General features: G+C 40.9%; 1 protein-coding gene across 4 annotated transcripts in view; it reads right to left on the reverse strand.

The window, feature by feature from the left end:
• Positions 1 to 3,365: 3,365 nt before the first annotated feature.
• Positions 3,366 to 19,171, reverse strand: part of LOC115503304 (zinc finger protein 558) — a 28,553-nt gene continuing 12,747 nt past the window's right edge. For all 4 annotated transcript variants that reach the window (XM_030299432.1, XM_030299437.1, XM_030299445.1 and 1 more), the window contains 3 exons: positions 7,774 to 7,869; positions 7,048 to 7,130; positions 3,366 to 6,566 (listed from right to left, as the gene is read on the reverse strand). In XM_030299432.1, the coding sequence (XP_030155292.1) occupies positions 5,784 to 6,566; positions 7,048 to 7,130; positions 7,774 to 7,869 (962 nt within the window). In that variant the 3' untranslated portion in view covers positions 3,366 to 5,783. The remainder of the gene's footprint in view (positions 6,567 to 7,047; positions 7,131 to 7,773; positions 7,870 to 19,171) is intronic.

Genomic DNA, 19,171 nt, shown 5'->3' on the forward strand with positions numbered 1-19,171 from the left:
CAGTTCTTTTCGTAGTCAGCCTTACATCTCTTGTCAAAATATACAGTTTTCCAGAGTAAATTTGGTTTTCTTCCTTGTGATTACGTTATTCATTTGTATAGTTAGGCTCCTGTATTATAGTTTATTCTATTTTGCATTCCCTCTGCTACCTGGTGGATTTTTTTTAACCGACAGTAATAGTCACTCTTTATGCTGTCTAGTTCTATGGGTTTTGGCAAGCGTCTAGAGTTGTGTCCATCAACACAGCCACGAGAGAACAATTCCATCACTCCCAAATTCCTTTCAGTTGCCCCTTTGTAGTCATTCCCCCCTCTCTCTTACTCCTTGTCCCTGAAAACCACTGATTTGTTGTCCTTCCCTACAGTTTTGCCTTTTACTAAATGTCCTACAATGTAATCATACAAGAAATGGCTTTTCATGTCTGGCTTCTTTCACTTAGCAAAATAAATCAAGTTGAGGCAGGAGTTGCATACAGTTCAATGTACATATCTTGAGTGTATCATTCAATACATTTTGACAATTGCATATACTTATGTAACCTACACTCCCATTGAGATATAGAACATTCTCCTCATTCCATGAAGTTCCTTCCTGTCACATCTCAGTGTGTTTAGATACAACCACCATTCTGATTTTTTTTTTCCTATCACAGATTTTTTTTTTTTTTTTTTTTTTTTTTTTTTGCTATTCTTGGAATTTAGAGTCTCATATAATATTTACTCTTTTTTTGTGTGCGGCTTATTTTGCTCAGTACATTCCTATGATGTTTCAATTAGGTTATAAAGAAGATAAAATAATGTTTCCTATATATATACACCAGAAGCCCCATAAATGCTTTACATATGTTAACTAATTGAATACTTAATACAAGTCTACAAAGTAGGCCTTCTATCATTTCTGTTTGACAGATGAAGAAATAAAACTTTGGGACAAGAAGTTTGTCACTTGCTTGAGGTAACCATCTCTAAAGGAGAGAACCAAGATTGGGCAGAACAAGAGACTGAACTCTGATAAGGTCAAAACGGAGATGCCAGTTGCCCTCACGGGGAGTTCCAGAGCTGAGGTGGCCTTTCAGGGTATCACAAATCGAGGCAAAGGAATCTGGGCATTTGCACTCCCCGTAGGAACCAGTCATTGGAAGTGGGCTACCCTGGGGCAGGGGCGGACTTAGCCTTAGGTGTGGTACTTTCCTTTGGCCCAAGAGAATTCCTGAGAGCATGGAGGCACAAGCCATTAGAACACTTCCAGCAGCTGGGGCATGAGTGCCTTAAAGAGTCCTGAAAGAAGGATCTGAGAAATATACCACCGTCTCCATTATGGCGCAACACTTAGGCCACTCAGATGCACTTGCTTCTTGGAAGTGAACGCACACGGGATTCTGGTTAGTCCTCTTGCTTGGAGAAACTTACAAGAGGAAGATCGGTGAACAAATTACAGATCGCTCTCGACAGCAGCTTTTCGCGGTGCTGCAACTGATACTTAACCGCCACACTTCTACCATCCCATCCTCCATTCCCTTCACCCGTAACTACGACCTCTGCTGGACTTGGAGGGCTGGTCTGGATCCTCACCCCTGAGGAGTCTGAACATCTGGCCAATAGGCCCTTCTCAGGATACAGCTGCTACATTTATTTATCAAAAACAAACAAAAACCTGGGGTAAGAGACATGCCAAAGGATTGCCTGAGTGCCAAATGTCCTCTGCCCTTACTGTGTAACAGAAGCCCCACATCAGCTGGCATAGGGTTACCTATGCAATCATAAAGCTCCATGGGACCCTTACTTTGCTGGTAAAAAGCCCTCTGGTAACTCGGGCTTTTAGGTTATTTTTGTGATTTCCTCCCAAGAGTCCCCTGACCTACCTTATATGAAGAACACGTGTGAAGGCAACTGTTCTAGACTACGGGTGGGAGCATCAGTGCTTTGACAATACCCAGATGGTACGGCGGCTGCTACAATTCAGGGATGTGAACTTTCTACGCAGGTGACTGACAAAAGTAGATTCTGAGAAGCAAACGGGGTGAAAGGTTCTGAATAGCTTCCATTTGCCCCAGTGGACCCACTTCTCTACCTTTGAGTCTAGTAACATTAGTCAATATGAACTACATCAGTGGGATTCCTTGCCTTGTGGCCTTTGGTTGGGTTTGGTCAGTGGGGACCCTAGGCATGAAATCAGAAGGATGAAAGAAGGGGACGTCTAGCTCTGGCTATTTCTTGCAGAACGTGGAGCTGGATGCTACCCCCTCCCCCCTCCCCCCAGCTCCTGGAATGCAGTTCTTTCCTCTGTCTGTGGATTTCAGTAATTGTTCCCTTCTCTTATCCTTTCAGGGGTAGTGATGTTAATAGAGCCCTGGCCTTACCCGCTACTGGGTACCAACGACTTCTTGTGGTTTTCCTCCATCCTGTCCACAACTCTGTGAGTAGCCTCTTTATGAAAACTCTACTTGAAGTGTCCTAGTCTGTGTCAGTTGCTTCCTGCTGGGACTCTGACTGGCATGCCAGCTCATTCAAAGTAGAAGAAAAAGTCCTAATGGGACAATAAAATCCAACAAGATCAAGATCCACCATGTCTCTGACCACATCATCCCCTATCACACCCTCATTACACCCCCAGCTCGTTCTACGCTCATCTCGTTGGCTGCTCTGCAGTGGGACGTTGCATGCCAAGCCTGCTCTTGCCACACACATTGACTCACTGTCCCAACTCATTAAGGTCTCTGCTCAAGTGTCCCTTGGCTAAGAGGCCTTCCCTTCCTATTTTATATACAACGGTAAGATCCCAATCCCCCCTTATTTTATCATGCTTTGCTTTTCTGATCAACACTTAAAATAGCAAGTCTTATTGATTTTTCTGTAATCTGTCTTCCCCCATTAGAATGTAAGTGCTTCAATAGCAAAACGTACATTTCATGCATTGCTATAAACACCAGTGTCTCAAACAGGGCCTGGCATATAGAATATACTCAGTAGATAGACTAGTGGTTAAGAGGACAGATGGGGTTCAAACCTGGGCTCTACTATTTACTAGCCAGTGAGTTCAGGCAAGTTACCAGTATATCATGTTAGTTTTCTCATCTGTAAAATGGGAATAATAATAGTACATACTTCTTAAGCTTATACTGAGTACTCAATAAGTTCGTATTTTCATAAGGCATTCAGAAAAGTGCCTCAGCTATAGGAAGGGCTACATAAATGTTTAGTCATTTATTAGTGTACTGAAATACTTCATTATAAAAAAAATGACCCCTACATAAAAAGGAACAATTCACAAGGAAAAAAAAACTGATCCTGAATGTATTTAGTTATACATCCAAATATATAAAGAAAAAAATGACAGAAATGACAAAAACAAAACAAAACCGTTAATCCATATCCTTAGAAGAAGACTTTAATAGACATCTACCACTAAATAAGTTTGAGGACAAAAACCTGAATGTACATACTATATCTGAAAACACAATTAACTTGAGTTAATGGGCACATAGTCTACATCGAAAACTTAGAGAATATACATTATTTTAAAAGAAACATGGAACACTTATCAAATGGGACCAACTAATAGGTTTCCTAGTTAGATATTGCATTCGGCTGGACATGAACAGAACACCACCTCAAAAACAAACCCCCCAAGAAAAAGACTTTGGCTTCAACCAGTTAGAGGTTACTTTTAATCATGTAAGGAGTAGTCTGGGCATAAGCAGTCCAGAGCTGAGACCGCCAATCAGAGGTCCGGGGGGAGCCCATGTCACTGTCATTTTGTGCTGCACTATGGTGTCTGGCATCACGATCAAAATAGAGCGCTTCCGACTCTTGGCCTTGAGTCGACTTTCAAGAGAAAGCACGGGTAAGACGAACAGGATACAGGTGGGCAACGAGCCAGATGGTGTTCTCCCCAGTGACTTCTACCTACTCCTCATGGTCAGCAGAGCCAGGCAATGCTCTCTGGGCCTCAGAGAAGCCTTATAAGTTGCACATTTTTAATCCTGCTCATTGACAACTTGAATGACAAAGAAAACATTTTTTTATGTAAATGAGTGGGGGACGATGGGCATTGGGAAAGAAGCTAAACAAAATGCCATACTGGAGGAGAAAGATAAAAAACAATCAGCATCGTAAAGTCCGCTTACCTGACAAAAATGCCATTAAACTAGAAAAAGTATATAGTAAATATGGTCTAATTTCCACTAATGATAAACTAATTCACTCAGGAGATATTCAGAAATGTCTTTTTGGATATGCTATGTACTGATGTTTTTAAAGAGTAAATTAGAGTTAACATGTTACACACAAAACTATGGAACATAATTTAAGGTTTATTTTAGGTATGGCTATAGACGTGCTTATACTAAAACAAAAAGACTGAAAATTAATGAACTAGTGGCCCGATCTTAGGATGAGATAAAGGTAAACCCACACTCAAAATTGATAATTTCCATTCCCAGTTTAACTTATTTTGTGGCCCCTCAGTAAAGAGCTGAGGCATCACTTTTCTAGGGTTTCCCTACAATGTGAGTTCTCACAAACCAACAAAGAATCACTGAAAGATTTTTTCCAAATTGATACACTCACAACTTTTGCCTCCAAAGAAAACTTCCTATTTTTCCTAATGTAAGAGGTATCATCAAAGGCATTCCCTCAGTCTTTATATTCACAAGTGTCTTTGCAGTGAATTCTCAGTTTCCTAAGGAATGTGGAAAAATGACTTTCCAGTACTGATGACATTCGAAGGGAATTTCTCTCCAGAATAAACCCTCGTGTCTCTTAAAAACTGAGAGAACATTCGAGGCTTTCCCACAGTAATTGTATTCGGAATCTCTCCCCATCTTTCGCTCAGTAATGCAAACGCTTGTGCTGAAGGGTTTCCCACATTCCTTTTAGGATTCCTCTGTAGTGATTTCTCACATGTGCTCTATGGGGTGAGTGTCGCTGAAGGCTTTTGCATTCTGAGGATAGTCATAAGGTTTTTCCCTTAGTGTGAACTGTTATGTGACTCCCTAGAGATATCACTGAAGGCTTTCCTATAGCTACTGCGCTCCTCAGGTTTCTCTCCACACATAATCTTTTGTGCACATTAGGGTGAGTTTGAGCTGAAAGCTTACCACAAAGATTGCACTCATGAGGTTTCTCTCCAGAGGGAATTGACTTAAGTTACCGAGGGCTACTTCATATACAATAGATTGACAGAATGAGAGTCTGCTAAAGGCTTTTCTTCACTGATTTCATGGAAACTCCTCAGATGGTTCCTTATGATCTGTCTCCTAATATATATACCCTGTGTTGTTTCTTCCCACTCTGTAAGCAATACAGTACGGAAGAAATGATAGTATGTCCTCCTGAGGATGGGTCAAAAAAGACAATGGGGCTTCTGCATTAGCTCTCCTGTAGATCAAATGCTTTGGGAGGAACCTGATGCTACATCATGAAGATACTTGGCCCTCTGGAGAGTGAAGTAATGAAGATTCTCTGCCAACAACTGGCATTAACTTGCTAGACATGTGAGTGAGCCACTCTGGAAGCAGATTCTGTATCAGTAAAGACACCGATGATTGTGGCTCCAGCAGACATCTTGATTTCACCTCATGACAGATTCTGTGCCAGGACTACACAGCTAAGACGCTTCCAGATTCCCGACCTACAGAAATTATAATAAATGTATGAGGTTTGAAGCCACTGTGTTTTGGAGGGAAATTTGTTAGGCAGCAGCAGATAACTCACCCATCTAGTGAGTTACCGTCAGTTGTCTGAGGGTTAAGAGATCAATGAACGCTTTCCTAATTACTGTACTCATATCCACCTATTATGAATTCTCTTGTGCACAGAAAGGTAAGAGTTAGTGGTGAAAGATTTTCCACAATGATTACATTCGTAGGGTTTCTCTCCAGTGTGAGTCCTCACGTGTTTCTTAACAGCGGAGAGATTATTGAATGCTTTCCCACAGTTACTGCATTCATAGGGTTTCTCCCCAGTGTGAATTCTCTTGTGCACAGTAAGAGAAAAGCTACTGCTGAAGGATTTTCCACACTGATCACACTCATAGGGTTTTTCTCCAGTATGAGTTCTCATGTGCTGGGTCAGATAGGAGCTCTTCCTAAAGGCTTTCCCACAGTCGTGGCACTCATAAGGTTTCTCCCCCGTATGAATACTATTATGCCCGGTGAGGGAGGACCTCGTGCTGAAGGCCTTGCCACATTGATTACATTCATGGTGATTCTCTCTCGTATGAATTCTCTTGTGGCTTTTGAGGTTACAACTGGTGCGGAAGACGTGGAAACACTGATTACATTCGTAGGGTTTTTCTCCAGTGTGAATTCTCACATGTAGCCTAAGGGATGAGGGATCATTGAAGGCTTTGCCACAGTCCGTGCATTCATAGGGCTTCTCCCCATTGTGTATCCTCTTGTGAATGGTCAGGTAGGATCTACTGCTGAAGGACTTGCCACACTGATTACAGTCATAGGGTTTTTCTCCAGTATGAATTCTCTTGTGCTGAGTGAGGTTAGATTTTGTGCTGAAGACTTTAAAGCACTGATTACATTCATTGACTTTCACTCCGAGATGATTTCTTTCCTGTTAAGAGACGAATGATAACTATCATTTATAGTATTTTTAATATTTAATGAATTTTATGTCATAGGAATTCTCTTTTTCAGGAATTCTGTTACATTATTACAATTGACATTTTGGCTATTTTCAGTGCTTGTATGTGGCTTCTGCCAAGTTTGAGCTGTTAGAAGTTAAAAAAGAAGGATGCTTTGCCACAAATCCTTATCATATTCACAGAGCATCTTCTGATAAACTTAAGACCACTTTATATTTCAACGATCAATATCATAGTCACACTTAAGCAAATATTTACAAGTGGAAACTCCCAGTGAAGAAACAAGTTTGGAGCTAACTTACGGTTTTCTCCAAATTCACAACTTTTCACAGTATCTCTCCACAGACAAAATTTCCTCATGTGTAAATGATACTATGACTATTTACTTTGTGACTTTTCTAACTTACTTTCCTACTGTAAAAACCCAGAAATCAGCCAGGTTAGTCTTACCGCTTTAATACCATTGGAATGTTCTTTTCTAAAAACGTGCTTCTTAGGAGTTAACCATTTGGCTTTAAGTACAGTCTCCAAACCTGAAACAAATTGAAAAGAAATTGATGGAGGAAAGGAATAGTAAAGTACATACATGAGTAAAGGCAGACTCTGAGGGATCAGGGTTTTTGAGGAAGTTTGCCATGAAAGGGATGTGAGTATGAAAACTATAGGTATTAAAGGATTCTAGAAGGATTAAGACTGATCAGAGATTTACAAAATAAGGGATTATCAGGAATGCAAAGTAGGAAGGAATTGGATAAAGTGCTCCTATGAGATTTAAACTTAAAAAGGAAAAGAAATGTATTAGCATTGTCCGATGACAGACAGCAGCTACACTCGTGGTGAGCACAGTATAACTTATAAACTTATCAAATCACTACGTTGTGCACCTGAAACTGATGTAACACTATATGTTAAGTACACTTCAAAGGAAAAGAGATATGTCTTTTCCCCCCCTCTGAGTCCAAGGTAACGTATGAGATGTTGAACAGAAAGGTAAAAAGAAGGAACATACACGAAGAAGCTCATACCAAATGTTCTTGACCATCTCTGCCAGAAAAAAGGACATGTTACAAACTTTCCTGATTGACGTTTCCTGAATGTACTATTCCCATGCCCCAAATCACTGGCCAGACCTATTCCTCAAGAAGACTCCTATCCGCCTGTCCACCTGGTGCTCACCTGGACAGGTGCCTGGAAGAATTCCTCGCTCCTGTGTCATCACTTTGTCTTCTTGCTCCAGCTGGGAGGTCAGACTGGGTTTATCAACGTGACACCCTATTTGTGGAGAAAAGACACATGATGTAGGGGGACTGTGCAGGTGACAAGCAACTCCATGAAACTGGAGCCAACAATTCTGAAGATGAGCCAGTATGACTTCTGCAACAGTGGAGTAACCACGCATAAATTCTAATGGGTATAGTAACTCTCCAGAAACAAAAATTCAAGCATCCTCAATGTCCAGGTGACAGGATATAAACAGTCCCAAAGTCCATGCCCAAGTTTACATAACATACTTCAAAAGCTCTAAAGCTTTTAACCACAGAGAATATAAAGTCAGGGTAAGGAACAGCTATTCAGTTCACAGGGAAGGCATCAGACAGAAAGCTCCAGGAGGGTGGGGACCATGTCTGTCTCATTCATCACTACATTCCTAAACCCAGCACAGACCCAGGAACATCGAAGTGCCTCAGAATGACTTGTGAGAAGTGACAACAGTGAAAATTAAGGGCTGTTAAACCAAAAGTCCATAACTCCACAAAAACAGTGACTAAACTGGGGAACACCATCAGAACCAACTTTATCAGAACTTTGGAAGCTTATCAAAAGTTTACAGCAACTGGAAAATGTTTAATCAAAGACAACAACCAGCTGACATTTTAACTGACCCCTGTCTAATCTATTCACTGCTTTGGCTGTGACCTTGCAGATGACAGCCCACATTCCTAGTACTGCACGGAGCAGGGGGGACCTATTTATTGTCAAAGATCCGTGGTTGTCTGATTTGACTTTTCTGGCTTGCCTTTATCTTTTTTTTTTAATTTTTAATTTTTTTTTTTTTTTTTTACTTTATAAACTTTTTCTTACACTTTTTTTTCAATATATGAAATTTATTGTCAAATTGGTTTCCATATTGCCTTTATTTATCTAATCCCAGTCTCCAGGGGCTGAGCTGTCTACCCACGAGGCATGTGCTGAACACATTTAAAGGCAAATATCTCAGCCATCACCACCAGAGGCAAGTGAAATAGTAGAGGAAAACAAAAAACTAACCAAGAAGCCTGGGAGGAAAACTATGGAATAAGATGTTTGGGGGGATTTTTTAACAATTTCCCTCATATTTCTTTGACTCTAGAAAGCCAGGGTCGGGCACATGGTCAGAAAAGACCTGAAACTGCATTAAGTCCTCAATTCTGGCTGACCTTCAGGTTCTGCACAGGCAGAAAGTAAAGATTATGGAGAGTTGCCAACTGCCTGCTGATTTTGAAGGTAGGCCCTGGACACCCACACAGAACACATGTGCAGAGACTACAGGTGTTTTACTTTTTGTTCCAGGCCCCCAAGAAAATCTCTGACAAACCACTAGCTAACCACGAAACTAACATAACAGTCTTCAGGGACCACACGTGACAAATACAGATTACAAAATTAGTATAGAGGTATCATTCAACAGCAACGATAAAAAAGTCTGGTGGTGGAGAGAAATCGGATTCCAGAATTGCTGTATAATAATGTTTCAAATGTCCAGTTTTAACACTAAAAGTATGAGGCAGGCAAAGAAACAAATGTATGGCCCATTGCAGGAAAAAAAAAATGAGTAGAAACTGCTCCGAAGGAAGCCCAAACATCAGACTCACTAGTCAAAGCATTTAAATGTTTTTTATTTAGTTTTTGAGAGCGAGAGTGTGAGCAGAAAGAGCCGAACTGGGCTCTGCACTGACAGGCTGACTACAATGAGCCCGATGTGGGGCTCAAACTCATGAACCAAGAGATCATGACCTGAACTGAAGTCAGACGCTCAACCAACTGGGCCACCCAGGCGCCCCTCAAGGATTTAAGTCAACTCTTTTAAGTACGCTCAAAGACTTAAAGAAAACCGTGACAATTCTGATGAACTAGAACCCATGTTAAAGAGACAGAAATTACAAAGAGAAACTACACAGAAATTTTGGAGTTGAAAAGTACAATAACTGAAATGAAAAGTTCACAAGAAGAGTTCAACAGCAGATGTGAGCAGGCAGAAGAAAGAATCAATAACCATGAAGACAGGATGATTTACATTACCTCCCTGGAAGAACAGAAAGAAAAAAGAAGGAAAAAAAATAAGAACAGAGCCCAAGAGACCTGTGGGATCCCATCAAACATACCAATATACACATCATGGGAATTCTATCAAGTGGAGAAGAGAATGAGGTAGAAAGAATATTTGAAGAAATAAGGGCAAAAATTTCCCAAAATTTGACAAAGACACAAATGTACACAGCAAAGAAGCTTAAGAAACCCCAAGTATAAGGTTACACTGAGAGGCACAGAGATCAGGAGCACATCTGCCCTACAAGAAATGCTAATGGGAGACTTTCAGGCTGAAATGAAAGGATAATGGATATTAATGCAAATCCACATGAAGAAATAACCTGATAATTGAAAATACACAGGCCAATAGTAATTGGCTATTTTTGGTTTATAATGCTTATCTTTTTGGTTTGAAACTCTTTCTCTTATATGATTTAAAAGATAAATGCCTACACCAGTAATTGTAAATCTATGTTAATGGGCACACAAGGTATAAAGATGTAATTTGTGGCAAAACAAAAGAGAGCAGGTGTGTGTGTGTGCGCAGGTACATAAGAGCAAACATTTTATATACTAGCAAAACAAAGTTGGTATTAAATCAAAATAGGCTGCTATGAATTAAAATGTTAATTGCCGGACTTTAAGCTGTATTACAAGCTGTCATCATCAAGAAAGTATGGCACTGGCATAAGAACAGACACTCAGATCAATGGAACAGAATAGAGAACCCAGAAATGGACCCACAAACGTACGGCCAACTAATCCTTGACAAAGCAGGAAAGAATATCCAATGGAATAAAGACAGTCTCTTCAGCAAGTGGTGCTGGGAAAACTAGACAGCGACAGGCAGAAAAATGAAACTGGACCACTTTCTTACACCATACACAAAAATAAACTCAAAATGGATGAAAGACCGAAATGGAAGACAGGAAGGCATCAAAATCTGAGGAGAAAGCAGGCAAAAACCTCTTTGATCTTGGCCACAGCAACTTCTTACTCAACACGTCTCCAGAGGCAAGGGAAACAAAAGCAAAAATGAACTACTGGGACCTAATCAAAATGAAAATCTCCTGCACAGCGAAGGAAACAATCGGCAAAACTAAAAGGCAACCGACAGAATGGGAGAAGAGAGCTGAAAATGACATATCCGATAAAGAGTTAGTATCCAAAGTCTATAAACAACTTCTCAAACTCAACACCCAAAAAACAAATAATCCAGTGAAGAAATGGGCAAAAGACATGAAGAGACACTTTTCCAAAGAAGACATCCAGATGGCCAACCGACACCTGAAAAAATGCTCAACATGACTCATCATCAGGGAAATAGATATCAAAACCACAATGAGATACCATCTCACACCTGTCAGAATGGCTAACATTAACAACTCAGGCAACAATAGATGTTGGCAAGGATGTGGAGAAAGAGGATCTCTTCTGCACTGCTGGTGGGAATGCAAATTGGTGCAGCCACTCTGGAAAACAGTCTGGAGGTTCCCCCCAAAATTAAAAACAGAACTACCCTATGACCCAGCAATTGCACTACTAGGTATCTATCCAAGGGATACAGGTGTGCTATTTCGAAGGGACACATGCACCCCCATGTTTATAGCAGCACTATCAACAATAGCCAAAGCATGGAAAGAGCCCAAATGTCCATCGATGGATGAATGGATAAAGATGTGGTGTATATTTATATGTATATATCACATTATATATACCACACACACACACACACACACACACACACACACACACTGGAGTATTACTTGGCAATCAAAAAGAATGAAATCTTGCCATTTGCAACTACATGGATGGAATTAGAGGGTAGTATGCTAAGCAAAATTAGAGAAAGACAAATATCATATGACTTCACACATATGAGGACTTTAAGACACAGACCAGATGAACATAAGGGAAGGGAAGCAAAAATAATATAAAAACAGGAAGAGGGACAAACCATAAGAGACTCTTAGATATCGAGAACAAACTGAGGGTTACTGGAGGGGTTGTGGGAGGGGAATGGGCTAAATGGGTAAGGGGCATTAAGGAATCTACTCCTGAAATCATTGTTGCACTATATGCTAACTTGGATCTAAATTAAAAAATTAAATAAAAATTAAAAAAAATAAAATGTTAACTGTAATCCCCAGGACAACCATTAAAACAAATAAATAAAAAGAAATGACAGGGAATCAAAATGGTCCATGAGGAAACATTTAACACACACACACACACACACACACACACACAATGAAAGAATTGAGGAACAAAAATAATAGAAAACATGTATAAAATAACAAAATGGCATAAGTAGGTCTTTATCAATAATAACCTTAAATGTTAATGGATTAATCTGTCCAACTAAAAGGCAGATTTGGGCAGAACAGATAAAGAATATCCAATTATATGCTCTCCGTAAGAGACTCAACTTACATCTAAACACACTAAGAGGGAGGTGGGGGGGGGGGTCAACATGGCAGAGAAGTAGGGGGATCCTTACTTCCCGCCTCTCTCAAAGAAGTGCTGAAGCCAAAGGACTCTGAACCCCAAGAGTCTGGGAGGAAAAGAGACTGAATCTACCAGGAAGAAAATGAGACAACTTGAGAAAGGATAGGTGGGTGATTGTGAACTGGGGGAGATAGAACAGGGTGGGTAGGCACGGAGGGGAGGGATCCCCTTCTGCGGAGAGACAAAGGGAAGAGAACGGCTAGGGAAGCGTAGGACTGTATCTGCACAGGAAAATGACCTCGTACGGGGACTCAGAGGGATCCCATCTCTAACGGCAGGACTTTCTTCGGACTGGGGCCGGCTCCCTGTTCACGCACCTGGGGAGGAGGGGAGCCAGCCCTGGGTTCGGTGGTAGGTCAGGGGCGCAGTCCGCAGTGGGAGAGAGCGGCCACTTCCCCAGAGTGCGGTGGGACAGAACAAAGCCTGCCTGTGTCCGCCACCCCCGGGGCTCAGTGGCGAGGTCAGCGACGCAGTCTGCAGTAGGAGACAGGAGGTCCTCCTTGAAGTGCGGTGGCACAGACAAAGCCAGCCGGGACCACCTATTGGGCTGCACTGAGAGGCACTTTCCCAGTGCCAGAGCGCATGGGAACGGGACTGCGAATCTTAGCCAAGCGCAGGGTCAGGGGAGTTGGTGGAGCGAGAAGGACCGCCCCGTCTGCACCCGTGACACAGTGAGGAAGACTCAAACTGAGTCCACCGGTCGGGGTCTGTGGAGAAGAGACTGGGGGATCACCATTGCCGCCCCCCAGCACCAAGGCGGGGCTTCAGGGATCACTCCCGGGGCCCAAAGTGGAGGTGGGTCCAGATTATGCCAAGCCACGCCCCTTTGCACTGGGTAACTGCGTATCCACTGAGGGGCACAGACCCTGTGGACAGCGACTCCCCACAAGTGATGCAGCATTGCCTGGATTAACTCTAGGTCAATTCTGGAGAGAGAGATATATTCTCCCTCCCACTTCTGCTCCTTATCTCTTTCCTCCCCTAGGCTGGTTACTCTGGTTATTGGTCTGTCTAAACAGACATATTTAATCCATTATCTTGATACATGTTCTACACCTCCTTCTTCTCCTTCTTTACACTCCTTTCTCTCTCTCTGGAATAATCGAGCAGTTATAGTTTCTCTGGGTAACTTTATCTTGGTTTCATTTTCCCCGCCTCCTTCTTTATTTTCCTTTCTCTATGGATTAAGCCTTTTAGTCTCTCTGCCTGGTCAATGTTTATTTTTTCTTTCTCCTCCGCTCCTGTCATTTCTCTTCGTATCTGCTCTTCCGTCAGCACCGCCTCCAACCTGTTCTTTACTTGTAGTCGGTGTTTTGGGTTTTTTCTTTTGGTTTGTTTTATTTGTGTGTTTGCATGTTTTTGTCTCCTGTTTTCCTTTCCAGGGCTACTCCAAGGAACAAATCAAAGCACACCTGGTGGAAGGTCCAAAACATCACTACGGGTAGGGAAATAAAATAACCAAAGTCACAACAGAGAGCAAGTAACACTCTTCAAAAAACACCTCCTGAAGGGCCAGGCCTGGACAGTGTATGACCCCCACCACCCTCCCTTTAATATAGCGGTGCTTGCAGGTACAGAGCACACAGCAAGCTTTTAAAACTCATAAGGGATAGAAAACTAGCCAAAATGATGAAACGGAAGAATTCTCCACAAAAGAAATTCCAGGAAGGAGTGACAGCTAACAAATTGATCAAAACCAACTTAAGCAATATAACTGAGCAAGAGTTGAGAATAGTCATAAAACTAATTGCTAGGCTTGAAAAAAGCATAGAGGACAGCAGAGAATCTATTGCTAGAGAGATCAAGGGACTAAGAAATAGTCATGAGGAACAAAAAATGTTGTGAGGTGCAAAATAAAATGAAGGCAGCCAAAGCACAGATTCAAGAGGCAGAGGGGAGAACAGGTGAATTAGAAGATAAAATTATGGAAAAAGAGGAAGTTGGGAAAAAGATAAAAAAAATCCATGAGTATGAGGGGAGAATTAGGGAATTAAGTGATGCAATCAAACGGAACAATATCCGTATCATAGGAATTCCAGAAGAAGAAGAGAGAGAAAGGGGCTGAAGGAGTACTTGAACAAATCATAGCTGAGAACTTCCCTGACCTGGGGAAGGAAAAAGGCATTAAAATCCAAGAGACACAAGGAACTCCCTTCAGACGTAACTTGAATCGATCATCTGCACGACATACCATAGTGAGACTGGCAAAATACAAGGATAAAGAGAGAATTCTGAAAGCAGCAAGGGATAAACGGGTCCTAACATACAAAGGTAGACAGACACATAAGGGTAGTGGCAGACCTCTCTACTGAAACTTGGCAGGCCAGAAAGGAATGGCAGGACATCTTCAATGTGATGAACAGAAAAAATAAGCAGCCAAGAATCCTTTACCCAGCAAGCCTGTCATTCAGAATAGGAGAGATACAGGTTTTCCCAAACAAACAAAAACTGAAAGACTTCATCACCACTAAACCAGCCCTACAAGAGATCCTCATGGGGACTCCGTGAGTGAAATGTTGCAAGGACCACAAAGTACCAGAGACACCACTACAAGCATGAAACCTACAGACATCACAATGACTCTAAACCCATATCTTTCTATAATAACACTGAATGTAAATGGACTAAATGCTCCAACCAAAAGTCATAGGGTATCACAATGGATAAAAAACAAGACCCATCAATTTGTGGTCTACAAGAGACTCATTTTAGACCTGAGGACACCTTCAGATTGAAAGTGAGGGGATGGAGAACTATCTACCATGCTACTGGAAGTCAAAAGAAAGCTGGAGTAGCCATACTTAGACAAACTAGACTTTAAATTAAAGGCGGTAACAAGAGATGAAGAAGGGCATTATATAATAATTACAGGGTCTATCCATCAGAAAGAGCTAACAATTACATGTGTTTATACGCCAAATATGGGAGCCCCCAAATATATAAAACAATCACAAACATAAGGAACCTTATTGATAAGAATGTGGTAATTGCAGGGGACTTTAATACTCCACTTACAACAATGGATAGATCAGCTAGACACAGGATCAATAAAGAAACAAGAGCCCTGAGTGAAACATTGGATCATATGGACTTGACAGATATATTTAGAACTCTGCATCCCAAAGCAACAGAATACACTCTCCTCTTGAGTGCACATGGAACATTCTCCAAGACAGATCACATACTTAGGTCACAGAACAGTCCTTGATAAGTATATAAAATTGAGATCATACCATGCACACTTGCAGATCACAATGCTATGAAACTTGAAATCAACCACAGGAAAAAGTCTGAAAAACCTCCAAAGGCATAGAGGTTAAAGAACATCCTACTAAATAATGAATGGGTCAACCAGGCAATTAGAGAAGAAATTCAAAAATATATGGAAACAAATGAAAATGAAAATACAACAATCCAAACGCTTTGGGATGCAGCAAAGGCAGTCCTGAGAGGAAAATACATTGCAATCCAGGCCTATCTCCAGAAACAAGAAAAATCCCAAATACAAAATCTAACAGCACACCTAAAGGAACCAGAAGCAGACCAGCAAAGACACCCCAAACCCAGCAGAAGAAGAGAAATAATAAAGAGCAGAGCAGAAATAAACAATATAGAATCCAAAAAAGCAGTAGAGCAGATCAATGAAACCAAGAGTTGGTTTTTTAAAAAAATAAACAAAATTGATAAACCTCAAGCCAGGCTGCTCAAAAAGAAAAGAGAGAGGACCCAAATAGATAAAATCACAAATGAAAATGGAATGATTACAACCAATCCCTCAGAAATACAAGCAATTATCAGGGAATACTATGAAAAATTATATGCCAACAAACCGGACAACCTGGAAGAAATGGACAAATTCCTAAGCACCCACACACTCCCAAAACTCAAACAGGAAGAAATAGAAAACTTGAATAGACCCATACCCAGCGAAGGAATTGAATCAGTTATCAAAAATCTCCCACCAAATGAGAGTCCAGGACCAGATGGCTTCCCTGGGGAGTTCTACCAGATATTTAAAGCAGAGATAATACCTATCCTTCTCAAGCTGTTCCAAAAAATAGGAAAGAAAAACTTCCAGACTCATTCTATGAAGCCAGCATTACTTTGATTTCAAACCAGAGACCCAGCAAAAAAAAAAAAAAAAAAAAAAAAAAAAAAAAAAAAAAAAAAAGAACTAGAGGCCAATATCCCTGATGAATATGGATGCAAAACTTCTCGACAAGATACTAGCAAATCGAATTCAACAGCATATAAAAAGAATTATTCACCACAATCAACTGGGATTCATTCCTGGGCTGCAGGGCTAGTTCAACATTCGCAAATCAATCAATGTGATACATCAGATTAATAAAAGAAAAGAACCATGTGATCCTCTCAATCGATGCAGAAAAAGCATCCTTTCTTAATAAAAACCCTTGAGAAAGTCGGGATAGAAGGAACATACTTAAATATCACAAAAGCCACTTATGAAAAGCCCACAGCTAATATCATCTTCAATGGGGAAAAACTGAGAGATTTCCCCCTGAGATCAGGAACACGACAGGGATGTCCACTCTCACCACTGTTGTTTAAACATAGTGTTGGAAGTTCTAGCATCAGCAATCAGACAACAAATGGAAATCAAGGCATCAAAACTGGCAAAGATGAAGTCAAGTTTTCACTTTTTGCAGGTGACGTATTATACATGGAAAACCTGACTCCACCAAAAGTCTGCTAGAACTGATACATGAATTCAGCAAAGTCACATGGTACAAAATTAATGTACAGAAATTGGTTGCATTTTTATACAGCAATGATGAAGCAACAGAAAGACAAATAAAGAAACTGATCCCATTCACAATTGTACCAAGGACCATAAAATACCTAGGAATAAACCTAACCAAAGATGTAAAAGATCTGTATGCTGAAAACTATAGAAAGCTTATGAAGAAAATTGAAGATGATACCAAGAAATGGAAAAACATTCCGTGCTCATGGATTGGAAGAATAAGTATTGTTAAAATGTCAATACTACCCAAAGCAATCTACACGTTCAATGCAATCCCAATCAAAATTGCACCAGCATTCTTCTCGAAGCTAGAACAAGCAATCCTAAAACCTGTATGGAACTACAAAAGCCCCTGAGTAGCCAAAGTAATATTGAAGAAGAAAACCAAAGCAGGAGGCATCACAATCTCAGACTTTAGCCTCTACTACAAAGCTGTAATCATCAGGACAGTGTGGTATTGGCACAAAAACAGACACATAGACCAATGGAATAGAATAGAAACCCCAGAACTGGACCCACAAAAGTATGGCCAACTAATCTTTGACAAAGCAGGAAAGAATATCCAATGGAAAAAAGACAGCCTCTTTATCAAATGGTGCTGGGAGAACTGGACAGCAATATGCAGAAGAATGAAACTAGACCACTTTCTCACACCATTCACAAAAATATATGCAAAATGGATGCAGGACCTGAATGGGAGACAGGAAACCATCAAAACCCTAGAGGAGAAAGCAGGAAAAAACCTCGTTGACCTCAGCCATAGCAATTTCTTACTTGACGCATGTCCAAAGGCAAGGGAATTAAAAGCAAACATGAACTATTGGGACCTCATGAAGATGAAAAGCTCCTGCACCGCAAAGGAAACAATCAACAAAACTAAAAGGCAACCAACAGAATGGGAAAAGATATTTGCAAATGACATATCGAACAAAGGGCTAGTATCCAAAATCTATAAAGAACTCACCAAACTCCACACCCAAAACCCAATAATCCAGTGAAGAAATGGGCAGAAGACATGAATAGACATTTCTAAAGAAGACTATCCAGATGGCCAATAGGCACATGAAAAAATGCTCAACGTCATTCCTCATCAGGGAAATACAAATCAAAACCACACTGAGATATCACCTCATGCCGGTCAGAGTGGCTAAAATGAATAAATCAAGGGACTATAGATGCTGGAGAGGATGTGGAGAAACGGGAACCCTCTTGCACTGCTGGCGGGAATGCAAACTGGTGCAGCCGCTCTAGAAAACAGTGTGAAGTTTCCTCAAAAAATTAAAAATACAACTACCCTATGACCCAGCAATAGCACTGCTAGGAATTGACCCAAGAGGCACAGGAGTGCTGATGCATAGGGGCACACGTACTACATGTTTATAGCAGCACTTTCAACAACAGCCAAATTATGGAAAGAGCCTAAATGTCCATCAACTGACGAATGGATAAAGAAGATGTGGTTTATACATAAATGGAATACTACTTGGCAACGAGAAAGAATGAAATCTGGCCATTTGCAGCAACATGGATGTAACTGGAGGGTATTAATGCTAAGTGAAATAAGTCAGGCAGATAAAGACAGATTCTGTATGTTTTCACTCATATGTGGATCCTCAGAAAGTTAACAGAAAACCACGGGGGAGGGGAAGGGGAAAAAAGAGAGGGAGGGAGGAAAACCATAAGAGACTCTTAAATACTGAGAACAAACTGAGGGTTGATGGGGGGGGTGAGGGAGAGGGGAAAGTGGGTGATGGGCATTGAGAAGGGCACCTGTTGGCATGAGCACTGGATGTTGTATGGAAACCAATTTGACAATAAATTATACTTAATATACAAAAAAAAAAAGAGGTAAGCAAAAACAAACAAACAAACAAAAAAAACACACTAAGGGGTTGAAAGTCAATAGATGGAAAAATAGATTCCATGCAAACAGCCGCCAAAAGAGAATGTAGCTATGTTAATTTCAGGCAAAATAGACTTTAAGACAAAAACTGCTACAAGACACAAAGA

Source organism: Lynx canadensis, chromosome A2 (assembly GCF_007474595.2).
Source record: "Lynx canadensis isolate LIC74 chromosome A2, mLynCan4.pri.v2, whole genome shotgun sequence".
NCBI lineage: Eukaryota > Metazoa > Chordata > Mammalia > Carnivora > Felidae > Lynx > Lynx canadensis.